General features: G+C 40.9%; 1 protein-coding gene across 2 annotated transcripts in view; it reads left to right on the forward strand.

The window, feature by feature from the left end:
• The window catches only part of VPS35L (VPS35 endosomal protein sorting factor like), a 141,160-nt gene that overhangs the window by 81,537 nt on the left and 33,769 nt on the right, over positions 1 to 25,854 (forward strand). For both annotated transcript variants that reach the window (XM_043914434.1, XM_043914433.1), the window contains 7 exons: positions 1,775 to 1,837; positions 8,373 to 8,458; positions 9,671 to 9,751; positions 11,701 to 11,764; positions 14,206 to 14,304; positions 15,857 to 15,934; positions 16,746 to 16,860. In XM_043914434.1, coding sequence (XP_043770369.1) covers positions 1,775 to 1,837; positions 8,373 to 8,458; positions 9,671 to 9,751; positions 11,701 to 11,764; positions 14,206 to 14,304; positions 15,857 to 15,934; positions 16,746 to 16,860 — 586 coding nt within the window. The remainder of the gene's footprint in view (positions 1 to 1,774; positions 1,838 to 8,372; positions 8,459 to 9,670; positions 9,752 to 11,700; positions 11,765 to 14,205; positions 14,305 to 15,856; positions 15,935 to 16,745; positions 16,861 to 25,854) is intronic.

Raw genomic sequence — 25,854 nt, forward strand, 5'->3', positions numbered from 1 at the left:
ATGTTTCAGCATTTCATAATGAAATGTTGAAGGGAAGAAAAAAGTCTTTTAAAACATTATTTGTAAGTGTGTTAGTCGCTTAGTTGTGTCTGACTCTGTGACCCCCATGGGTGATAGCTGGCCAGGCTCCTGTCCATGTAACTCTACAGGCAAGAATACTGAAGTGGGTGGCCATTCCCTTCTCCAGGGGATCTTCTAGACCCAGGAATTGAACCCAGTTTTCCTGCGTTGCAGGCAAATTCTTAACCATCTGAGCCACTAGGGAAGCTCATTTGTAAGTGTACTTAAGTAGTGAAAAAAGTGTAAAGAAAGATACTTAAGTGTAAAAAAAGATTTCATGTTCTAAAGGGTTAGTTGCTGTGGAGAAGGTTTCAGGAGCTGTTTCAACCAGACACATATTGCACTACCTTTGAATGCTCTGTGTCAAAACATTGTTTGTCACGACGTTTTGAAGTCCTTTTGCTTGATGATCTACTCAAGTGCTTAATTATGAAACAGGATGTGTACCATTAGTATTCTATATTTTTGACCATGGGCCGTGTACTTTGCAGATGATTTAAACACCAGTGTTTTTAGTATAAGCAGAGTAGTTTTCGGTAATTTTTCCCTTCTTGATAGCTATCAAGGATAGGGGTTTATATTTCATTTAGAAAAAGTGCCTCCTTGGTTCTTCCATGCCAAGGCTGTGTCAATAGACTCTGCACGTGTCAGGGTGAGGGGTGGTGGATGTCAGTATCTGGGTATCCAGGACAGGCCTCACAGACTGTGCCATCATCTGTGGGTAGTGCCATGGCCTTTGACCCCACTGTCAGACTCAGACCAGTGTCTCTCCACTGAAGTAATCAAAAAACCCAGGACTACCATGGGCTAGAATTGCTGTTGCTCAGTTGCTAAGTCATGTCCAACTTTCTGCGACCCTATAAATTGCAACATCCCAGGTTTCCCTGTCCTTTACTATCTCTCCGAGTTTGCTCAAACTCACGTCCATTGCATCTGTGATGCTGTCCAACCGTCTCATCCTCTGTCGTCCCCCTCTCCTCCTGCCTTCAGTCTTTCCTAGCATCGGGGTCTTTTCTAAGGAGTCAGTTCTTCTCATCAGGTGGCCAGAGTATTGGAGCTTCAGCTTTGGCAGTAGCCCTTCCAGTGAATATTCAGGGTTGATTTCCTTTAAGATTGACTGGTTTGATCTTCTTGTATCCAAGGGACTGTCAAGAGTCTTCTCTAACACCACAGTTCAAAAGCATCAATTCTTTGGCACTCAGCCTTCTTTATTGGCTAGAATAGGGAGGGATCTATAAATCACGGCCCATTTAGCCTAAATAGTTTTATCGGAAGTCACACACACCCATCTGTTTACATATTGTCAATGGCTGCTTTCCAGCTACAGTAGCAGAATTGAGTAGTTATGATGACTTGTATGGCCCTTTATAGAAGAATTCTGCCCACCTCTTGAATTGTCATAGCTGACTTGGTCAGAGAACTTTGAAGGGCAGGCACTGCTCTAAGCACTGTAGCCGAGCCATCCCATTTAATCCTCCCAGTGAACAAGATACTGCTTTGGAGAAGAGGAGGTTGAGGCTGAGAAGTTCTTCTAAGTCTACAGTAAAATGGGCAACCCAGACTGAGACAAGACCTAACCTAACCGAGTAATTCCCCGTTCTTGGGCACTCCAGATTTCCCTTATTGTCATTGTGCTTGCATGTTATGAGACAGGGTTGCCTTTTTAAAAATATCCAAGTTTTATTAAAGGTGTGTTTTTCATTTTGTTTTGCAGCTTCAGTCAATAATTAAGAAAGTAATTGCACACTTTCACGATTTCTCAGTTCTTTTCTCAGTGGTAAGTAACTATCTGGAACTATTTTTGAAAATTTGTATCTGAGTCAGAAGTTCCTTTAATGTCTCAGTAAATTTTTTATGGTGTCCTCAACCAAAAAAAATACTTAACAGTTTCTTTTTTAATCTAAAAAAAAAGTAGGTCTAAGCAATTTAAATATTTATATCATAATGACTTAAGCAGCTTAAGCAATAATATTTCTGTTATTGAGAAAATAATAGGCATAGACTGATAGAAAAATATTGTTTTTATTTCATCTGTGACTTTTTATGGGATGTATGTACCTGCTGGGTATCATACAACTTCTGAAACCTTGGAACTAAACTGGACATTGATTTTTTTTCTTGTTTTTGCATGGTATCTGCTTTTTATCACACAATTTAATGTTGAAACTGGGAAATATATCAAGCTTATGGTTGTCTCAGTGTCTTGACAGAGTTGAGATTTATTATATTTCCTTAGAAATGTAAAATATCCTATGATACCCTTCTCATTTGCTGCAGTGCCCTGGGTATGTATCAATCTAGTGACGTACTTCTCTGCAGGAACACTCTCTGCCCCTTCCCTCAGCTTCCCTCTTCCTTCTTCCTGTTTCCGCTTCTGTTCTCTCACAGGGCTGTAAGCTTTTGTGTATTTAATAATAGAAATTGTTATTTATTGGATTTTTGCCACACTCCAAGCCCTATGCTAGAGTTTTTATAAATTTTTTTTAAATTGAAATGTAGTTGGTTTACAGTGTTCTGTTGGTTTCAGGTATATGGTAAAGTGATTCAGTTATACATAAACACATATTCATTCTTTTTCAGATTTCTTTTCCCATGTAGTTTATTATAGAATATTGAGCAGAGTTCCATGTGCTATACAGTAGATCCTTGTTGGTTATCTATTTTATATATAGTAATGGATATGTTTTAATCCCAAACTCCTAATTTATCCCTCTCACCTCCTCCCCTTTGGTAGCTATAGTTTGTTTTCTCTGTGAGTCTATTTCTGTTTGTAAATAAGTTCATTTTTTATCTTTTTTTAGATTCCAGGTATAAGTGATATCAAGTGATATTCGTCTTTCTCTTTCTGGCTTACTTCACTTTAGTGTGATCATCTCTAGGCCCATCCATGTTGTTGCAGATGGCATTATTTCATTCCTTTTTGTGACTGAGTAATATTCCATTATATATATGTACTGCCTCTTTATCCATTTATCTGTTGATGGGCATTTAGGTTGCCCCCATTTCTTGGGTATTGTAAATAGTGCTGCAATGAACATACTGGGGTACCTGTGTTTTCTGGATTATGGTTTTCTCAGAGTATATGCCCAGTAGTGGGATTGCTGGGTCATATGGTAGTTTTATTTTTAGTTTTTTAAGGAACCTCCATACTGTTCTCTATAGTGGCTGTACTTATTTACATTCCCAACAGTTTAGGAGGGTTCCTTTTTCTCCATACTCTCTCCAGCGTTTATTACTTGTAGGCTTTTTGATGATGGCCATTCTGACCATTGTGAGGTAATGGCTCGCTGTAGTTTGGATTAGCATTTCTCTAATAATTAGCAGTGTTAAACATCTGTATGTCTTTAGAGAAATATCTTTTTAGATTTTCTGCCCATTTTTAAATTGGATTGTTTTTTGATGCTGAGCTGTATGAGCTGTTTTGTATATTTTGGAGATTAATCCCTTACCAGTCACATTGTTTGCAAATATTTCCTCCCATTCTGTAGGTTGTCTTTTCATTTTGTCTATGGTTTTCTTTGCTGTGCAAAAACTTTTTAGTTAGGTCTCATTTGTTTCTTTTTGCTTTTATTTCCATTACTCTGGAAACAGATCCAAAAAGATACTGCTGCAATTTATGTCAAAGAGTGTTCTGCCTGTATTCTCCTCTAGGAATTTTATAGTACTTAGTCTTACATTTAGGTCTTTAATCGATTTGGAGTTTTTTTGTGTGTATAGTGTTTTCATTTCAGTTCAGTAGCTCAGTTGTGTCCGACTCTTTGTGACCCCATGGACTGCAGCTCTCCAGGCTTCCCTGTCCATCACCAACTCCCAGAGCTTGCTCATACTCATGTCCATCGAGTTGATGATGCCATCCAACCATTTCATCCTCTGTCAACCCCTTCTCCTCCTGCCTTTCCCAGTATCAGGGTCTTTTCTAATGAGTCAGCTCTTCGTATCAGGTGACAAAAGTATTGGAGCTTCGGCTTCAGCATCAGTCCTTCCAGTGAATATTCAGGATTGATTTCCTTTAGGATTGACTAGTTTGATCTCTGCAGTCCAAGGGACTCTCAAGAATCTTCTCCAACACCGCAGTTCAAAAGCGTCAATAGTGTTCTAATTTCGTTCTTTTACATGTAGCTGTCCAGTTTTCCCAGCACCGCTTTTTGAAGAGACTGTCTTTTCTCCACTGTATATTGCCTTCTTTGTTGTAGATTAATTGACCACATGTGCTTGGGTTTATTTCTGGGCTTTCTATACTGTTCCACTGATCTGTATTTCTGTCTCTGTGCCAGAACCATACTTTTTTGATGGCTGTAGCTTTGTGCATAGTCTGAAGTCAGGGAGCCTGTTTCCTCCAGCTCTGTTTTTCTTTCTCAAGATTGCTTTGGCTTTTTGGGGTCCGTTTGTGTTTCCATATAAATTTAAAAATTTTTTGATTCTAGTTCTATGAAAAAAGCAGTTGGTAATTTGATAGAAATTGCATTGAGTCTGTAGGTTGCCTTGGGTAGTGTGGTCATTTTGACAATATTGATTCTTCTAGTCCAAGAACATGGCCTATCTTTCCTTTTCTTTTGTGTCATTTTTTATTTCTTTCATTAGCATCTTATAGTTTTTGGAGTACTAGTCCTTGCCTTCTTAGGTAGGTTTATTCCTAGGTATTTTATTCTCTTTGATGGCAGTGGTAAATGAGATTGTTTCCTTAATTTCTCTTTCTGACCTTTCATTGTGTATAGAAATACAACAGATTTCTGTGTATAATTTTTTATCCTGCAACTTTACCAGATTCGTTGATGAGCTCCAGTAGTTTTCTGCAGTGTCTTTAGGATTTTCTTTCTGTAGTATTATGTCATCTACACACAGTGACAGTTTTACTTCTTTTCCAGTTTGGATTCCTTTTTTTTTCTTTTTCCTTTTCTGATTGCTGTGTTAGGACTTCCAAAACCATGTTGAATAGAAGTGACGAGAATGGACATCCTTATTTTGTTCCTGAACTTAGAGGAAATACTTTCAGCTTTTCCCCGTTGAGTATGATGTTAGCTGTGTGTTTGTAATACATAGCCTTTATTAGGTTGAGGTAGGTTCCCTCTGCCCATTTTCTGGAGAGTTTTTTTAATCATAAATGGATGGTGAATTTTATCAAAAGCTTTTCATCTGTTGAAATGATCATATGGATTTTATTTTTCCATTTGTTAATGTGGTGTATCACACTGATTGATTTGTGGATATGGAAAAATCCTGGTATCCTTGGAATAAATCTCACTTGATTCACTGTGTATGATCCTTTTAATGTATTGTTGGATTTGGTTTGCTGGTATTTTGTTAAGGATTTTTGCATCTATGTTAATCAGTGATATTGGCCTGTAATTTTTTTTGTGTGTGTTGTGTCTTTGTCTGGTTTTGGTATCAGGGTGATGGTGACCTCATAGATTGAGTTTGGAAGTGTTCCTTCCTTTGCAATTTTTTGGAATAGCTTCAGAAGGATGAGTGTTAGCTTTGCTCTAAACATTGGATAGAATTCACCTGTGAAGCCATCTGGTCCTGGACTTTTGCTTCTTGGGAGTTTCTTAATCACAGATTCAGTTTCAGTGCTTGTGATTGGTCTGTTCATATTTCCTATTTCTTCCTAGTTCGGTCTTGGGAGATTGCACCTTTCTAAGAATTTCTCCATTTCTTCTAGGTTGTCCATTATGTTGGCATATAATTGCTTAGAGTAGTCTCTTACAATCCTTTGCATTTCTGTGGTGGTGGTTGTAACCTCACTTTTTTCATTTCTACTTTTATTGATTTAGACCCTCCCCCACTTTTTTTTTTTTTAACGAGTCTGAGTAAAGGTTTATCAGTTTTGTTTATCTTTTTCAAAGAACCAGCTTTTGGTTCCATTGATCTTTTCTATTTACTTTTATGCATTGCCTCAGGTCATTTTTAGAAAAGCACTGGGAAGCAAGAGTAGTAATGAGTCCCACTTTACAAATGAGGAATGCAAGAAGGGGTGGAGAACCTTGCTTAAGGTCACAGAGGCACTGAATGTGAAGTCAGGATGCAGAAGCCACTGTTTGAACAACTGACTCTGCTTTCTCTGTTCCTCTATGCAATCCTAAAAAGACTGAAGCCTGCCTTGCCTTTGGGTACCAAGAAGAGCTTCGTTGCTGTTCAGTCATTAAGTTGTGTCCAGCTCTTTGCGACCCCATGGACTGCAGCATGCCAGGCTCCTCTGTCCTTCACTGTCTCCTTGAGTTTGCTCAAACTCATGTCCATTGAGTTGGTGATGTCATCCAACCATCTCATCCTCTGTCGCCCCCTTTTTCTCCTGCCCTTAATCTTTCCCAGCATCAGGGTCTTTTCCAGTGAGTTGGCTCTTCACATCAGGTGACCAAAGTGTTGAAGCTTCAGCTTCAGCATCAATCCTTCCAATGAATATTCAGGGCTGATTTCCTTTAGGACTGATTGACTGATTTGATCTCCTTGTTGTCCAGGGATCTCAAGAGTCTTCTCCAGCATCAGAGTTGAAAGCATCAATTCTTCAGCAGTTAGCATTCTTTATAATCCAACTCTTATATCCATACATGACTACCGGAAAAACCATAGCTTTGACTAGACAGACCTTTGTCAAAAAAGTGATGTCTGTGCTTTTAATACACTGTCTAGGTTTGTTATAGCTTTCCTTCCAAGGAGCAAGTGTCTTTTAATTTCATGGCTACAGTCACCATCTGCAGTGATGTTGGAGCCCAAAGAAAATAAAATCTGTTACTGCCTCCACTTTTTGTCCTTCTATTTGTCATGAAGTGATGGGACTGGGTGCCATGATCTTAGTTTCTTGAATGTTGAGTTTTCAGTCAGTTTTTACCCTCTTTCACCCTCATCTAGAGGCTCTCTGGTTCTCTTTCATGGATCACACCCTTGTCATGGTGAAGGGGCTTGCATAACTCAGTGAAGCTATGAGCCATGCCGAGCAGGGTCACCCAAGATGGACAGGTCATAGTGAAGAGTTCTGACAAAATGTGTTTCACTGGAAGAGGAAATCGCAAACCCACTGCAAGTATTCTTGCTGTGAGAACCCCGTGAACAGTATGAGGTTATTACTTACCTAAAGGTTTTCCAGGACTTCCCTGGTGGTATGGTGGATAAAAATCTGCCTACCAATGCAGGGCACACAAGTTTGATCCCTAGACCACAGCACATGCCACGAAGCCACTGAAGCCTGAGTTGTGTGCCACAACCACTGAGCCCTTGTGCGGTAACTACTGAAGCCTGCACACCTAGAGCCTGTCTCCGCAACAAGAGATGCCACTTTAGTGAGAAGCCTGTACACTGCAACGAAGAGTAGCTCCTGCTCTCTGCCACTAGAGAAAGCCCATGGCAGCAGTGAAAATGCAGCACAACCAAAAATGGATAAGTAAATAATTTTTTTAAATGGTTGCCCAGGTGATTCACCGAAATAGTAACTGGTCCTGGCCCTGATCCCTGGGCACATGTAATTTATTTTAATAGTAATAGTTTTAAAAAACCTCAGAGTCCGGGACTTCCCTGGTGGTACAGTGGTTAAGAATCCACCTGCCAGTGCAGGGAACACAGGTTCAATCCCTGGTCCGGGAAGATCCCACGTGCCGCGGAGCAGCTAAGCCCGTGTGCCACAATTACTGACTAGAGCTCTCTAGCTTCAACTGCTGAGCCCATGTGCCGCAAGTACTGAAGCCTGCATTCTCTAGGGCCCTCGAGCTGCAACTAATGAACGCCCAAGCCCTAGGGCCAGCAAGTTGCAGCCACTGAAGCCTGTGCTCCACAAGAGCAGCCAGCACAGTGGGAAGCCTGCACGCCACAGCCCGATAGTAGCTCCCCACTTTCTGCAACTGGAGAAAGCCCGTGTGCAGCAACGAAGCCCCAGTGTAGCCGAAAATGAATAAATAAACAAAGCAGTGTGTATGTGTAAAAAATAAAAAATGATTTAAATGGCTGGTTCTCTGTGACAGCCTGGAAGGGTGGGATGGGCTGGGAGGTGAGGGAGAGGCCTAAGAGGAAGGGGACACAGGTGCACCTGTGTCTGACTCACGTTGATGTATGGCAGAAACCAACACACTATTGTAAACAGTTATCCTTCACTGAAAATAATTTTTTTTTTTTTTTTAAAAAAAGGCCCATGTTATGTTAGGAAAAAAAAACAGACAAACCACCTCAGAGTCTTCTCCTTGCTTTCACCTGAGTCCTGATCAGACCTGCCTCAGAAAGACAAAAAACTCTTCCTCTGTTTTGACCTTCAAAGAAAAAGTAACCCATAAATCTCTTCTAGTAACTTGTATAAATTGCAGGTAGAATGCTTTTTTTTTTTCTTTTAGGAAAAATTTCTGCCATTTCTGGACATGTTCCAGAAAGAGAGTGTCCGGGTGGAGGTTTGCAAATGCATCATGGAAGTTTTTATCAAGTAAGTGTAACACAAAGTAATCAGAAGCTTCGATTCCCACTGCCCTTGTGAACCCTGTTGATAAGAAATCAGTTTATGCACTCTGAGGCCCTGTGATGTAATGATGTATTTATACCTAAAATAACATTGAGAGGAGAACCACATTAAAAGGAGCAATCATGATAAAGTTTATAATTAGCTCTTAAGAAGACAAAGTAATAAATCTAAATAATAGATGGGCCCACCATCACCCACATCTCACTCCTGTGAGTTTTGGGAAGGAGCAATCTATTGATGTACTATTTATTTAGGGAGTTTTAAGATTTTAAGATAGTCATTCTTATCTTCTCTCATACCAGAGCTTGAAAGATTTCTATCTTCAATGTGTAGATTTATGATAGGTTTTCAATTTAATTCCTTTCCTTTTATTGATTAAATCTGTTTCCCAAAACTGTCTATTGCTGGTGGTATGTGAAATACTTTGATAGTACATGGAAGAGAAATTTTTATTTTAAAAATGTATATTTATTTTAAAGTATATTAGACAATATATAACTAGTTTAATCAGTGACTTCTAATGTATTTTTCTTTAGAACAGGGTTAAAAGTTAAACTGACTTTAAACATTAAGTATGTAGATATGATTAAAAAAATATGTGTGTAATGATTAAAAAAAATATGTGTGTAAAAATGAAGTTCAAATAGCAGAGTTTGGAAAATTCAGTTAGAAGTTAGTTGAGTATATGTTTTAAGCTTTCCTTGTATTTTCTTTCTAAAAGATTAATTCCATATGCTTGAAATGAGTATACCTACTTTACTTTCATAAAAATTTGTTGTAAGAGCTTGTCTTTTGACAATTAAAATTTGTTGTAAGAGCTTGTCTTTTGACAATTAAAATTAATAATTTTGTCTGCACTTAACACAGTTGTAGACAGCTTCAGGGGTTCAGGAAACATGGTAAGAAAACAGATTTGCCCTTTGCCTGGCTTAGGAAATGTGGCAGTTTTACCATGATTTTGCAGTTGGGAGAAGTTATGTTAGAAGAGCAAACTTGTTAGTTAAAGAAAAATTCAGAGAAAACTAGAACATTGCCCATTGCTGGCGAGCCGGGCTATGTTAGATGCCAACCAGATAATTTACTGCTTCTCACATATGTCCCGTAGATGAGAACTAAATCCATGCTTTTAGTGCTCGGTGTAGATGGCTTTCACTCTTATCCCCAAATGTCTCCTAGGCATCAGCAGGAGCCCACCAAGGACCCCGTGATTCTGAACGCCCTTTTGCACGTTTGCAAGACCATGCACGACTCTGTAAAGTAAGCCACGCTTAAGGCTGAAAAGAGCCTGGATTGAGTTTTAATGCCACATAATAGTGCATTAGGGAATTACTGCTTTAAGTGGCCTCTGTGAATAATATTATTTTATGGGGTCTATTAAGATTCTTGTTAACGAGGACATTCCAATCCAGGGGAGGAGGGAGGCTGAGCTGAGGGTAATCTTCCTGAGAAAATGAGATGGCAGATGTTTTTACAAAGGGATTTCTGTTGGGAGGAAAAGACTGGTTTCATCCAAGTGAACTCATACTACGTGTCTCCTGGAGATTTCTGAGAGCAGCAGATAGTATAATAATAAGTTCACTCATCCAGTAACATAGCCTTTAAATTTTTTCTCATTATTAGCCAGTTATTTGAAATTCAAATGAAGTTGCCTATATTCCTTACATGAAGGACCTTATTTGTTCAGTATACTTGAGGCTCAGACCTAGTCACCAGCCTTACCTTTGGGTCAAAAGCCAGATTATCTCCTTTGCTTTCTAATTTGATGTATTTATCTTATTTTTTTTCTTTTTCATTACATGTTTCCATTTGACTGTGCTTGAGGCAATTCCTTCTTCTCTGTGGCTGAAATTTTGATCCCTAAAGAATTTTTAAACACAGCAGCTTGATTCGCTGGAAAATGTTACAAGAACTGAGAAAATTGTTTTGGAACTTAACCATCAACTAAATGAATTGTGTTTCTTTTGTTTTGTTTTTCCCTGATTTGTAGAATCTTTATTTTCATGACCTCTGCTTTCAACTTCATTAGTTATCAAAATCAAAATATCAAGACTTTTCATAATAAATAGAACTGATAGACTTGCATTGCACAAAAATCCATAAAGACCCAAAAGACTTTTAGAAAAGTACTTGTATTAGTAGGACATTAGTTTTTGGCCTAAATAAAATAGCAGATGTATTTCTCTTGTGAGAAGTGGAGCCAGAAGGTCAGGGTAGGGTAGCTCTGCTCTAGAACATCATCCAGGAGCCCAGATTGCTTGTCCTCCAGCTCTCCTGTCCCTCTGGGGTGTTGTCCTTGTCTTCCTGGTAGAGATGGCTTACCTCAACCATGTTCATGTTGCAGCCTGCAGGCATAAGAGGACAGCAGCTTCCTTTTAGGGACACAGTTTGGGAGGCTTTGTACATCACTTGCATTCGCATCCCTTTGGCCAGAAGTGTCATGTGGCTACTCGTAGCCTCAAAAGAGCATTAGGAAATGTAGTCTCAAAGAATGAAGGGGACGCTGCATTTTGGAGGACAGTATGCTGATTTTACCAATATAGCCTTGTTTTGCCTTAGAATGAGAACCTTGGTCTTTGACTCTTAAATTAAAAAAAATAAATAAATTTGGGAAACTATTTATAAACCTTCACATGTATTACCAAAACTATAAGGACTTGACATTTTCTCATTTATATTTATACTAACTTTGCTATTAAACAGAAGCAGCTGAGATCTGTGGTTTACTTTAAGCTGTATATCCATAATAAGGTAGATTGATGAATGGAGGGTGGAATGGAGAGTTATGTGATAAAGCAAATATTATAAAATGATAATAGTAGGGTGTATTGGTGTTGACTGTATAATTTTCAACTTTGCTACATTTAAACCTTTTTATAGTAAAATGTTGAATGAAAGTTTTCTGGAATACAAAATTTGAAGCTGAACTTTGCTATCCAAATTCCAAAGAAGGGAGAGTTACTTTCTCTTTTGCTGTTAATGAATATATCTTGAGAATAGCGTCTCTAAGAGAAATGAGAAACACATTTAAATTATGTTAATTTAGGTTACATATTTTCATCAAAAGAAACACAAATATGGGAGTTTTTAAAATCTAGAAAATGCAAAATGTTCTTACCTGTTAAATTACTTATTTCTCATTTACTTTTTTCCTTTGGAAACTTTCATTTATTACCTCAATGTCAATTATGTACAATTATTGATTTTAGTGCACTCACTCTGGAAGATGAGAAAAGAATGCTGGCATATTTGATTAATGGATTTATAAAAATGGTAAGTATTGGGGAAGAAGTTTCAGTGTACTTAGAAATGTGATGTAATTGTTTATCCTTCCCCTGGTGAAAGCAGTTAACATTATGTTCCCTGGTGCTTTTCATTTTTATGGAGATAAGATGAAATTAGAAAACAACTTATATTAGCCAGCACTCCCCTGGGGGCAAGGAGAGCCAAGACAAACTGGCTTAAGGAAAAAATAAAAAGGGGACGGTGGGAGGGGAACTGGCTGATGTGACACAAAGGCGGGGGGTGGACCTCTCGGAAGGAGCAGCTGGACTTGGGGTCTCCCTAGTGTCATCAAGAACTGCTGTGTGTGTCTTTGGCTCATGGCTCTTCTCTCCTGGCATGCCTCCCAGGCAGGCTTACTCCCCACGAGAGCCCCGGGTTTCCATTCCTTCCAGTGCTGCAGCCCAGCAGGAAGAGCTCCAGCAGAAGTTCTAGGGCTGAGTCTGTGGATTAATTTGGGTCACCGGCTCGTCTCTGAGCAAATTGCTGCTGTTGAGAAGGAAGGAACACACCGGCCAGGCCAGGGAGACAGGCACCCCTGGGCAGCCAAACCACGTGGATCCGGAGTGGGAGAAGAGGCTTCCTTTTTTTCTTTTTTCAATGAAGCCAATTTAAATTCTTCCATTTTTATTTTTTTAATTATTGTTACATTTTTTGACTGTGCCATTGTGGCTTGCAGAATCCTCAGTTCCCTGACCAGGGATTGAACCTGGGCCACAGCAGTGAGAGCCCAGAATTCCAAGCTGTAGGCTGCGGGGGGACCCGTGGAGAAGGGACTTCCTGAAGCACCTGATGTGCTGCTCTTCAGATGCTGCTGAAAACGATTTGGGGGTTGGCGGGGGGTGAAATGTCAGTGTCCACTCTCCATTCATCCTAGTTACTCAGCGCTACAGGACAGCTCACCCCAGACTTAGTGGCTTAACATGGCAGTGTTTTATTCTTTTGAGTCCGTGGGTTGACCGGGTAACCAGGCCACTCCGTGTGATGTCAGAACTGTGGCAGAACTGGGGCTGGAGGATCCAGGACGGTCTTGAGCACGTGTTTGGGGTCCTGGTGCTGGCTGTTGACTGGGGCAGATCATTTCTGTCGTGTGACCTCTTTCTGTCCGCCATTCTCTCATCATTTGCTCATGTCCGCGCTTTTGCCTGATGAGGGCAGAATCAGAAGCTGCTGGGCCTGTGGAGGCTTAGAGATCACACAGTGACCAGTGCTGCCGCCTGCTTCATTCTGTTCATCAAAGCAAGTCCCAGGGCCAGCTGTCTGGAGGGGAGGGAAAGCTGACCCACCCCCAGCTGGGAAGAGTCCACAGGGACACTGGGGAGAGACTAGTGAAGCGGGCGGCGTTGTTGCAGGTTTCATCGGGAACAACCACCTTTCCACCCTAGCCAGAACAACCTTTGCCTTAAATCTCGGTGCACGAAACTAAAATACCCACTTCAGCCAGTATCTCCTGTTAGAAATGTCAAGACAAAAGCTGCCTGAGATGAAAATAACTAGGTCACTTTGAAAATCACCTGGAAAAATGTGACTCACTCAATAACAGAGGCTGATTTAACTATGGTAAAATACTAATTTTGATGAAAATTCAGGATAAGCCTTTTAATTCCCATGTTAGGAAATGTGCCTATGATTGATACTAGGTGCCTCTGTTGTTCCCTTAATTTATATGCTGTTCTCGTGATATTTATCCTTTTATGGGTCTGTCTGAAAACCACTAAGTTTTAATGGGAAAGAATATGAGAAAATAAGATGTGCAACTTGATAGCTATGGTGGAAATTATGACTTTAAACCTCTTCTGGACAAAAATGATTGTTGTAGCAGTAAAATTTGTCCTACCAACCAGCTGTTCATAAATTTGAAGAAATAGGAGAAGAAGAAGTTTTTAGTGGTGGATTAACATCCATCGATGGCTCCAGCAGCCACTAGTGAGCTGCTAAAGGTTGGAATCCCCATCAGGAAGCAGAAATGTGTGGCCCTTGTTAGGGAATCCCTCTGACAAATGACTCCCAATCACCAAATCTATGTGAAAAGGCTGCAGCTGACAGCCAAAATGCCAAAATTTCCTTTCCAGTGGTTTCCTTCTAGCCTAGGAAATCCTCTTTGCATTTTGAGATTTTGTTTTATACCCTTTGGTCTTTTTATGTTATACTCCAATGCCCATGTCATGAAGATGAGGTGATAATAGTAACATTTCTGCTATATGCTGGGTAAAGTAATGTAACATCTAGTTAGAGTGTATTCCACTTCACGGATGTGTGTGTTTGCTTACACACCCTTGAGATACTTACTACCCATCTATATCTGTGGAATTTTTGGTGTCTTATCATTGCAGCACCTCCCCTGTCCCCACAAAACTCAGGAGGAACTTTTCCAATTGTGTGCTTACAGCTGCCTAGAGTTAACATTGTCACTTCTTTCTCCTTGATTCTAGGTGTCCTTTGGCCGTGATTTTGAACAACAGCTGAGTTTTTATGTGGAGACCAGGTCAATGTTTTGCAATCTGGAACCTGTTCTTGTGCAGTTGATTCACGTAAGGATTTTCACTCATTTATTTTCTCAATACATGTTTATTGATCATTGACATGCCACGCACCAGTTTTAATCTGAGATTCTTCTGGCCGCATATTGCTTCTGTTCCCAAGGCATGAAAGATGTTTTCTCAAAGGTTAATAAAATCTACAGCTTTGCTTGAGCCTTTAGAGTGGTTTAATAGTCCTCTTTTTCTCTGAAATTTGCATATTCATTTCTGCATATCAACAGCAAAGAGTTGAGTGAGTTATAGTGATTATTTAGTTATAGAAATTATTAACCTAGTTAGAATTCCATGTTACCTAACCAGAGTCCCAGCTTTCTTGGTTCACAGTGCCTTTCAGTAACTTTTCATGATGCCCTTAGGCAAAAAAGAAGAGATAACAGTTCTGTTTATTAAGAAATTAGGCTCAAGCAACTTAAGAATTTGTGCCCTAACAGCTTGCTTCTCTGAACCAACAATTTATGTAAATTGAAAGAAAAATAGTATATTTTCATTCCATTTAAAATCATCATAATTACTTACTAATGAAGTATATGTACCTCTAGGCATTGCTTGACTTCTCAAACCTTGGAATCAGATGGGACACCACTACCCTATTTTCTGTTCCGGATAGATTTTTTCCCCCACATTAATGTTTGCACAGTACTTTTTGTCACGGCAGTTGCTAAAAACCCAGTTTTGCAAAGACATGCCATCACTGCAAGGAAGGAACCATGTCTGTGAGCTACCTCACACAAGTGCTTCGCATAGTGTTCAACAGTTGAGCCCTTCTGTGGTTGTCCGAAACATGGGATGCCCCTCTGATTTTCCTGTAACACCCTGGGGTGTCATGGTACACATTTTGGGAACCATAGGTCCAAACTTTTAATTTTTGTGAAAAGATTCCCTTAGGCTCTTGAATTGTTTCATGTAAATTTAAGGAAAATGACCTTTTTATATATTTGTTCGCTGATTATCAGATTTTGTAGCATTAGTAAACCTAAGACCTAAATGTAGAGACTTACAAGTCAGGGAAGTTAATAGTACTCAGCCTGTAAAGTCATGAGGAGTAAATGAGCTTAAGAATGCACAGTTCCTAGAAGGGCACCTGGTGTGCTATAAGTGATAATGCGGCTGCTCTTACTGTTCTTACGGTTAGCGTTAGTGTTGCAAAAGTATTTTGTATGGTCTACGTTCAGGTTTGGAGGTTTCTCTTAAGATCTCTAAGATCTTAAGCTTAGTGTGTGGGCTTTCTGGAAATGGAATAAGTGAACCCTGGCTATTCATTAAGCCAGAAAATGGTCATTTATCATGCCAGTTGATAGGCATGACTTAACTCAGTGAGTGCCCCTTGGAGATGTTTCCTCAAGCTGAGATTGAATCTGGCCTGATGACCCTTTTGCCATTTCAGGGTTTGGGGCTCACCAGTCTTGGTTCCAGAACCAGTCTTGGTTCCAATTAGCTTGTTCTCATTGACTTGTGTACAGTCAGTGTCCAAATCTCGTTGGAAGATGTTTAATCTCAATTAACCATCATTTCATTCCCATTTCTGTTTTACTTTTTAATCTAGAGTGTAAACCGGTTGGCAATGGAAACAAGGAAAGTAATGAAGGGAAATCATTCTAGAAAGACCGCTGCATTTGTCCGGGTATGTTTTAAAGATAAGACTTACTTTGAACTCCAGTGGGCTGTTTCTTATACAAGTTTCTGAATTGTTACTCCCAGAAAAAGATTAAGGGTGATTTAATATTGATTTTCCAGATTTTTCCTTACATATTCAGGAACTGACTGATTTTCTTAATGTTTTCAAAAGAAACAATCAAAGGAGTCTGAATTTTGATACATATTAGGGGGGGTAGTTGAGATGGATTTGCCTTTTTGTGTGCCAGCTGAATTATCTCTGGTTCATGCCAGTAACTGGAAGGCCTGGGACCTTTTTTCCTCTTGTCAAGCTCCCAGCTTTGGAAAAAATTTGTTTCTTGAGTAAGCTGCTCAAAATTTTATCAAAGCAATGCATAGCCACACTTTAAAAATAAAATCATACTGAAAAGATTATAGTGAAAATAAGCTTTCCAGCCCTGCCTTTTCTCACCACATACCTCTCTTCTCACAGTCTCTCTTTAGCAATTTCTTCTTCAGATTACCAATTAATTCATTTTTAACTAATTGGTTTTAACAACTGCTCCTTTAAATGATCAATATTAGGTGTTATCTATTCACTCCCTGTGATGACAGGTGAAAATTTATTTTTGTACACCATTACTGGTCCTTGGTTGCCCCTCATGTTCCTCCCCAAAAGGCAAATACAGCAGAGGCAAGGAGGAGAAATTGGGGTCCATAATGGGGAGATTAATTGTTTTAAGTGTTTTTACTTGAAAATATATGATGATGAAAATGAGAATATTAACCCACTGTGATGGCATTGCCGCATAACCTGCCGTTTCTCCCCTTTCTTCTAGGCCTGCGTTGCCTACTGCTTCATTACCATTCCCTCCCTGGTGGGGATCTTCACCCGCCTCAACCTCTACCTGCATTCTGGTCAGGTGGCCCTGGCCAACCAGTGCTTCTCCCAAGGTGAGCCTGTCACTCACTCTCTTCTCCTCTCAGACTCTCCCTGGCTCCTTAGGAAAGCTGACTCAGCAGTGTGTGAATGCCTGCAGAGAGATTCCTTTAAGGAGGAAAGAGAAGAAAAAGTGATCAATAAGTGATGAACTTTTTCTTTAGTAGGAAGCACCTCGGACACATACACATTTATAGAGTCAGACAGATTACAGAGCCTGGGTTATTTCCTGTAAGGACCTTCCTACATCTGTCTCAGGCACATCAGGTCAGGTGGCTCAGACATCCCTAGAGAGTTTTAGAACTTAGGACTGCTCATTCACAGCAGATTCAAGTTTATTTATTGTTGTCAGTGTTTGAAATTCCAGAGATACAGGAGTAGCATCTAAGCAGTATAGAATGAATGCTCTCTACAGTTTGCTGTTAGGGATAAAAATTCTGCCCAAAACCTGTTTCTGTAAGAGGTACAGAGCTGTGCTGGAACCAGGATTGTGCGAGCAGTTGATTTGGGAGGTGATCCCACGGAGTGTGAGAGGTGAGATGAGGTGAGACAGGGAAGGGAAGGATGCTAGTGAAGGGTGTGCTGGTGGAGGGTTGGGTTGTGGGCAGCTGGGTCCTTCCCATCGGACCTTCGGTGTCACTGAAGTCTTCAAACATGATTGCTGTCCAGGGACCTTTTCAGACTCTGCTTGGTTTTGTTCTCAACTCCTGGGTGCTCCAGTAGCCTCTCAGTGCTTTTGGGATCAATGTCTTCTCTCCTCAACTCACACCATGCTTTAGCCACGCCGACTCTTTTCCTGTCCCTGGAACATACTAAGCCATCTACCAGTTCAGAGCCTTTGCCCTTGCTGTTCCCTCTTTCTAGAGTGACCTTCCCCCCAGATATTTGCATTTTCTAAAATCACTAGGCCAGAGATGAGAATCAAGCCTTGCCTCTCTTGGGATCCTTTCCTGTCCACCCTAGCTAAAGTAACCCCCCCTTCCCAATCACACTCTGTACCATCCTCCTCATGTCTTCATTGCATTTGCCGTCATCTGATGCTTTCTTACTGTTTGTGTTTGTTTGCTTATTGTCTGGACACTCCCTTCCCCCATGAGGACTGCAAATCCCACAAGAGCAGGTATGTCCTCATTACTTGTCAGCAGACGTGGAACTTACTCCTAATGCCTGCTTTGGTAAGTATGATGGATTTGCAGGAAACGAAACAAAAATTAACAGCCTCTGCCAATAACCCAATGTGCAAAATGAAGGTTAGATTAAATTAATTAATTAGATTAAATTGATGTTAGGAAGGTTTAAATCTTATGAACTGGTTCCCTCTTAAAAAGGTCAGGAATAGTGTGTGGGGACCCCTGTGTGGGGACCCCTGAGTTTGATGTCACCTGTAGCATCAGGAATGGGTTGTGAGCTGGAGATGCCAGAGCTGTGAGCTGCATGTGGAGGCCCCAGAAGCCTAAATCTTTCTTCTCCCAACTTGAGAAGCTCAGAGCCACATCTTGAATGTTACAGATCTCAAACAAACTCAGCACCCCTATGTTAGAGCTCTGGCCGCCTCCTCTATCCGCCCCCCCCGCCCCGGCCCACTTTAAACTGCTATGAGGGGGCAGGAATGCAGTGTCCACTTCATGCTTAATAATTTATCCGATGATTTTGCTCAAGTCTCTAAATGCTGTGGTGCTAAACCTTAAAAGCTTATTGTTGTTGTTCTGAAAGCCACATGCGGCAGTTGCTGGCCAAAATAAATAATATATTCAATTACTGAGAAGGGGAAGGCTAAATATAAATTAAATGAAGCTTGTGGAAGTGGGCCGATTGGGTTTGTTTGCCTCCTTAAGCATCCCCTCACCAGCTGGTTATAAAACATCCCTTCCCCCCTATTCATTTTCTGGCCTCCCTTGATCCAGCCTCCGCTGTACCTTCTTTATCAGCTGCAGCTTTGCCAGGGCTGGCTCAGCCCAACAAGTAAACTCCAGTTGAACCCTGAGCCAGGCCATGTGGAGTGCTGACAAAGGCTTATTACAGGGAGGCCCGTGCTGGTCCTTTAGACACATTGGTTCAGCATGTAGGCTGGATCATGCAGGGGGTTGGTCTAGGGTCATCCATTGCCCCCAGAACTTTAGGAGAAATGAAGGACTTGCAAATCAGTTGTCAGTCACATCTTCTGACCCAGAGATGCCTGTTCACTGTCACTGGGGATAGCTTCTTGTCCTTGTTAGTCAGTGATTCTTTCTGAAAGGTTATCACCAAGCCACAGCAAGAGTGGGTTCTTTTCTCTTTATCTTGGTTCCTTTATCTTTACAGTTCCTCACCTCAGAAAGGAGGATGTTTTATAATGAAAGTATTATTGTTAAAGGTGGCTTCCCTGGTGGCTAGTGGTAAAGGATCCACCTGCCAGTGCAGGAGCCACAGGTTTGATCCCTGGGTTGGAAAGATCCCCTGGAGAAGGAAATGGCAACCTGTTCCAGTATTCTTGCCTGAAAGATCCCTTGGACAGAGATGCCTGGTGGGCTACAGTCCATGGGGTCTCAAGAATCGGACACAATTTAACGACTAAACAACAATAACAGATGTTAAAAGTGGGTCTTGAAAGAAGAGCATTTGTTTATCAGGGAAGGGCTGTGGGGAAGGGGAGAAGGAATAGTTAGCATTCCAGGTAGAGGAGCCGGCCTGAGCAAAAGAGGGGATGTGTGGGCATCATATGATGCATTAGGGATGAAGCCCCAATGACTGGTGAGTTTCAAACCTCCTGAGTGTGCTGGTCCCAATCCTGATTCTGCTGCTTATGAGTTGTATGCTGTTGGATTGATTGACTGTATGGTGCCTCAGTTTCTTGATGTGTAAAGTGGAGATGATGGCGGTGGTTCCTGTGTTGAATTTTTCTTTTTTTTTTTTAATTCTTGGCTGTACTGTTTTCCTTGCTGCACAGGGGCTTTTCTCTAGCTGCAGCAATCAGGGGCTCCTCTAATTGCGGTGTGCATGCTTCTCATTGCGGTGGCTTCTCTTGTTGCAGATCACAGGCTCTAAGTGCGAGGGCTTCAGTGGTTGTGGTGTATGGGTTTAGTTGCCCTGTGGCATGTGGAATCTTCCTGGACCAGGGATCCAAGCCATGTCCCCTACATAGCAGGCAGACTCTTAATTTTTAAAATAATATTTATTTATTTCATTTATTTGGCTGTGCCAGGTCTTAGTTGTGGCATGCAGGATCTTTTGTCTTCGTTACAGCATCTGGGATCTTTAATTGAGGCATGGGGCCCATGGGGTGGGTGGGGTGTCCATCATTCTCTGCCTAGGGTTTGAATCCAGGCCTCCTGCATTGGGAGCACAAAGTCTTAACCACTGCACCACCACACAGGGAAGGCCCTGTGGTAGATTAAATGAGAGAAAGTACTTGGGCACTCGGTCCACTGGCACATAGTAGCGGGTCAGTAAATATTAACTTAGTACAACCATCTCTCAAAAGATGAAAGTATGCCATGGGTTCTAGGAGCTAACTGCATACTATGCAGCTCTGCAGTTTCAGAATCCTGAAAGCCAATTCTCATACTCAGAAACTTGAGAAATCTGCAGGAAAGCTGTTCATTTCAAGACTTACCTGCTGAATTATCCTGAAAATAACAAATCTGCAGTTCCTCCAAAGATGAAACAATAGTGAGACCAATTAGAGCAAGATAGTGGTGAAAAGAATGATTTTTGTTCTTATTGTTAATAATAATGCTTTTCCCTCCTATAGAATTCTCCCCCCCTCCTTTGTTTGAAAACATTTTTTCCTTCCAGTTTTTTTTTTGAGATATGATTGACATACAGCACTATGTAAGTTTAAAGTGTACAGCATAATGATTTGACTTACATACAGCATGAACTGCTTACCACAGTAAGTTTAGTGAACACCTGTCAGCTCATATGAGTACAAAGTTAAAGAAACTTTTTAAAGTATTTTTTCGTTGTGATGAGAACTCTTACAATTTATTCTCTTAACAACTTTCATATGTAACATACAGCAGTGTTAATTATATTTATCATGTTGTACGTTACATCCGTAGTACTTACCTTATAACTGGACATTTATTCCTTTTGGCTGCCTTCATCCAGTTCCTCCTCCCCCTATCCCTCACTTCTGGTAACCCCAAATCTGACCTACTTTTCTAGGAGTTTTTTTTGTTTTTGTTTTTGTTTTAAACTATAATTGACCTACAACACAGCATGTTGTTCAGTTGCCAAGTCATGTCTGGCTCTCTATGACCCCATAAACTCTAGCACATCGGGTTTTCCTGTCCTTCAGTATCTCCCTGAGTTTGCTCAAACTCATGTCCATTGAGTCAGTGATGCCATCTAACCATCTCATCCTGTCGCCCCCTTCTCCTGCCCTCAGTCTTGTCCAGCATCAGGGTCTTTTCCAATGATTCAGCTCTTCGCATCAGGTGGTCATAGTATTAGAGCTTCAGCTTCAGTCCTTCCAATGAATATTCAGGGTTGATTTCCTTTAGGATAGACTGGATTGATTTCCTTGCTGTCCATGGGTCTCTCAAGAGTCTTCTCCACCACCAGAATTTGAAAGCATCAATTCTTTGGCGCTCAGCCTTCTTTATAGTCCAGCTCTCATATCCGTACAACACAGCATAGTGATTTGATACTTCTATACACTTCAAAATTATCATGGTGATAAATCTAGTTAACTCGCCATACACAGGTACTACATCATTATTTACTATATTCCCTACACTGTGTATTTCTTACCCTTGACTCATTTCATACCCTTGACCTTTGCAACTGAAAGACTGTATCTCTTTATCTCCCTCCCCTAATTTCTCTCCCTCCCCCTCCACACTCCTGTCTGGCAACCACTTGTTTGTTCTTTGTGTCTTACTTTATTTCCATTTCATGTTTGTTCAACATGTTTGTTCCATTTCAGGGTTTGTTTTGTTTTTTAGATTCTACCTATTTCTTTCCTCCTCTCAATGCATCCCCCCTTAAAAAACTAACTTTGTTTTACTAATTTCTTTTACATCTACATCTTGGAGAGCTGTATTCACAAGCCATGTCTTAAGCAAAAGCCCCAAACAAAGTTAAGTCAGGTTCTTCTGTGAGACATACTATCCTCACACTATGCACTTTCCCTCTTTGTAATTATCACCATTGTAATTCAACAAGTAAATACGTAAAGAATTGTCTGCTTCCCTCCCCTGAAGAGTGTCAGCGCCACAAGGTCTCATCTTTCTTATTCCCTGTGCTGTGCCTGGCTCCTGGCACATTGCCTACTACATGGGCACTCAGTAAATGATGAAGGAATGAATGGCACCATGTGATAATACTGATTGATAACTCTTTACAGTACTGATGAATGTAAAATGGTACCAAACCTTTTATGGTATGGACCTAACTCTTAAGCAACCCTGTTGATCAGAAGAGTCTCATCAAAGTCCTCTTGGTAGGTTTTAAATAATTCATTTTCCTATTTATAGAAAAAAGAAAACAAGGTAAGCTCAAACATATGCTGAGGCTCATAGACATGTTGAGTGGAGCCATTGTGCTGGTTGATCCATGAGGAACATGGGGATGCAGAGGAGAGGCTAAAGCCACTGTTATGCAGCCCACTGGCTCTTGTGAATGGTAACTGCTGATGGAGGAAGCCAGGGCAGTAGAATGGAGGAGAAAATAATTTTGCATTTCTGCCTTTTGGAGAGTAAAGAGTGGCTTGTAATGGAGAAAAACAATCTCTATCCACTTAACAAGTCTTTGGAGTTTATGCTTAAGGTCATACTTATTGTTCTGTTGACAAACCATCTTCTGAAGAATGTGTTTGATGTGACTCTTTTCTCAAACTTCAAGGCCTCTCTGGTGATTATGGATGAAGTAGGTTAATTTTGCTGTAATAGTTCACAGGTGGGCAGATGGCATGAAGCTTGTCTGAATGCACATGATCCGTGCACCTTAGGGGAGGTAAGGGCTGGGATGGATGGCAAAGACTGATGGAACCCCCAGAAAAGACAAGGCTGTGCCCCCCCCAAAGTTCACTCAGCTCCTTAGAATTGTAAACGCCTGTGATTTGCTTCCTCCCGCCAGTAGTTCTTGGCCATTCTTCACATGCAAACCACTGGGCCAAGCATTGTGCTGAAACCGGAATGCACTTAAAAGAGACTTCATGCTCGCAGGGGAGAGTGGGTCTGTTTACAGTTATTCAAAACAGCACATGAGAAGTGTCATGCAAGATGTTCATAAAATGTACCAGGGAATTTTAGAGAGGAATAACCGTTGACTTGGAAGAGGAATTAAAAAAAAAAAAGCTTCTTAAAAGAGTTGGCATTGAAAAGTCTGGAAGGTAAGGGGGATCTGTAGATGCTGAAGTGAGGCGGTGAGAGAGGGGGGCATTCTAGCCTAATCAACGGCAAGAGCAGAGGCCTAGAGGCTGGAAAAATGGTGCCTCTGGAAGGAGTGAGTGGGAGATCAAGTTAGGAAGATAGCTTGGGAACTAATTGTTGAGAGAACTGAATTCCAAGCAAAGCAGTTTAGTTTTATTGAGTACATATTATTTGCTGTGCGGCTGATCTTTTTACAGAAGAGGAAACTGAAGCTCAGAGGTGTGACATGATTTGCCCAGGAGCATCTAGCTAATAAGTGACTTCAAGTGCTCTTTCCACCACTGTTTCTCTATAGTTAGGTTAGTTTCTCTAAACATAATCTGGTGGGGTTTTTTCTGTTGGTTTTTTAAAATATTTATTTATTTTTGGCTGCACTAGGTCTTCGCTGCACGCAGGCTTTTTGTTGCAGTGGTTTCTCTTGTGGTGGAACATGGGCTCTAGGGCACGCGGGCTTTAGTGGTTGAGCACATGGGCTCGGTAGTTGTGGCTCTCGGGCTCTAGAGCGCAAGCTCAGTAGTTGTGGTACGTGGGCTGAGCTGCTCCGCAGTATGTGGGATCTTCACGGATCAGGGTTTGAACCGCTGTCCCCTGCATTGCAAGGCAGATTCTCAACCACTGGACTACCAGGTTACCCCTCATCCAGTGTTTTATTTCTAACCCTTGGTGTGTGTGGTTACTAGAGACCAGTGAGTATAGACTGAACATTAGATAACTTATATAGGAGACAGTCAGAATTAAGGAATGCCTAATCCTTTCTGCTTAGGGAAACCCAAGCTGAATATCCATAGAAAAACCTTCCCAGCCTCTTGTGAGCTCCTGCAGAGTCAGCAGTAAGGTGTCTCACCCCAGAGGACCTGGAGATGTGAGTCAGGTGAAGCTTGGACTGCGTGTGCTAGACTCGGAGCGAGACCTTGCCTATCAGAGATAGAAGAGAGAACATACAGGCACCTCCTATGGTGCTGCCGAAACTGAGAAGTCATGTGTATGTCTGAGTGAACTTTTCACAATAAGAGTTGACATTCTGCATAAACCAGGTTGCAAAGTCAAGGTTAAATTAATGCTTGTTATCACTGACAGTTTCATGTATAAGGTATTTAATTGTTCTTCGGCATTCATTATTTCTTTAAATTTTGCTGTTTACACATATCATCAAAATGGTGGTCCTTAAATCCTCAAACTTAATTCTTATAATAAGTTTTGTTATAAAAACATAAATTAGTAATAAATGATATTGAATCTCTATAAATAACTTGCCTATGGATAATAACTTAGCCATTTTGACTGTGAGGCTTTACCCAAAGACACCCCTGTCACTTGGTGATGGCACACCTTCATGGCAGACTGCTTTCGTCTGTTTGGGCTGCTGGAGCAAAAATATGGACCAGGTGGCTTAATCAACAAACATTTGTTGCTCACAGTTCTGGAGACTGGAAGTCCAAGATCGGGCTACTGACTGATTCATTGTCTGGGGAGGACTTCCTAGTTCGTAGACTGTGATCTCACTGTGTCCTCACATGGCAGAAGGGAGGAAGGAGCTCTCTGGGGTCCTTTTATAAGGGCACTAATCCCAATCATGAGGGCAACACCCTCATGAATTAATCACCTCCCAAAGTTCCCACCTCCTGATATCATCACCTTGGGGTTTAGCATTTCAGCATATGAATTGGTGGGAGATAAACATTTAGTCCTATAACAGAGTGTGAGAGAGTAACTATGCCCTATTGTTGCATTTTATACAGTAGTTTCCACTATATAGATATTGTCCAATCCAAACCTAAACTTATCCAGAGATGGAAAATGCTGAAGGCTGGTGAAGATGTTCAGCAGTGGAGTGGATAGGACTTGAGAGAGAGTGAACAGTTCTTGTAGCCTGAACCCTGCTTTAATAAGGTATAATCAAGGCACAGGAGTCTTTCAAACCATTCATGACACTTCTCCTTAAGAAATGTGATGTTTCCTTTCTTGACATTCCCTGGATTAGGACAGCTGTCTTTCTGAGTTGTCCAGGAGGGCATATGATAGCTGAAGAATGGAGTGGGGTGGATTACCCTGAGGTCTTGTTTAGGAGTTTATGACCCTGATAAGCAGTAAAGATTTCCATTAGCACTGATCTACTGCATTGTTTAAAAAATGAAACGCCACTTCTGAAGGTGGCCTGTGTTATCACTTCCTGATTGTCTCTTATGACTCAGGTACTGAGTCGTATTCTGTGTTGACAGTGCCAAGGACACAGAGGATGAACTTACTGTCAGAAATTGCAGTTAAACTTGAGTTTTATCATGTATGACATGTGTTTGAGGAGACTGTCCTGTATCCTGTTGAAAAATAGACAGCCTGTACTTTATTTTAAATCTTAATGATTTTTATTTTAATATTCCATGCTCATTTGAAAAAAATTCTGACAGTACAGAATTGCAGATCTTAAAGAAAGTAAAAAGCCCCCAGATAAAAGTCACCTGTTAATCTACTTTCTCCTTACCTCTGAAAAGTCCGCTATTTACAGTTTGTATATTTCTCTTGGTTTTTTTCTTCTATATATTCATTTAAAAATGCCCTTTTATTCTCATATGCTCGATGCCTCTCTCCCCTCTGCTCTTCTCCCTATATGCTCTTCTCATCTATTTTCTTACATGAACATGCAGTCCCCCCAGC

Source organism: Cervus elaphus, chromosome 10 (assembly GCF_910594005.1).
Source record: "Cervus elaphus chromosome 10, mCerEla1.1, whole genome shotgun sequence".
NCBI lineage: Eukaryota > Metazoa > Chordata > Mammalia > Artiodactyla > Cervidae > Cervus > Cervus elaphus.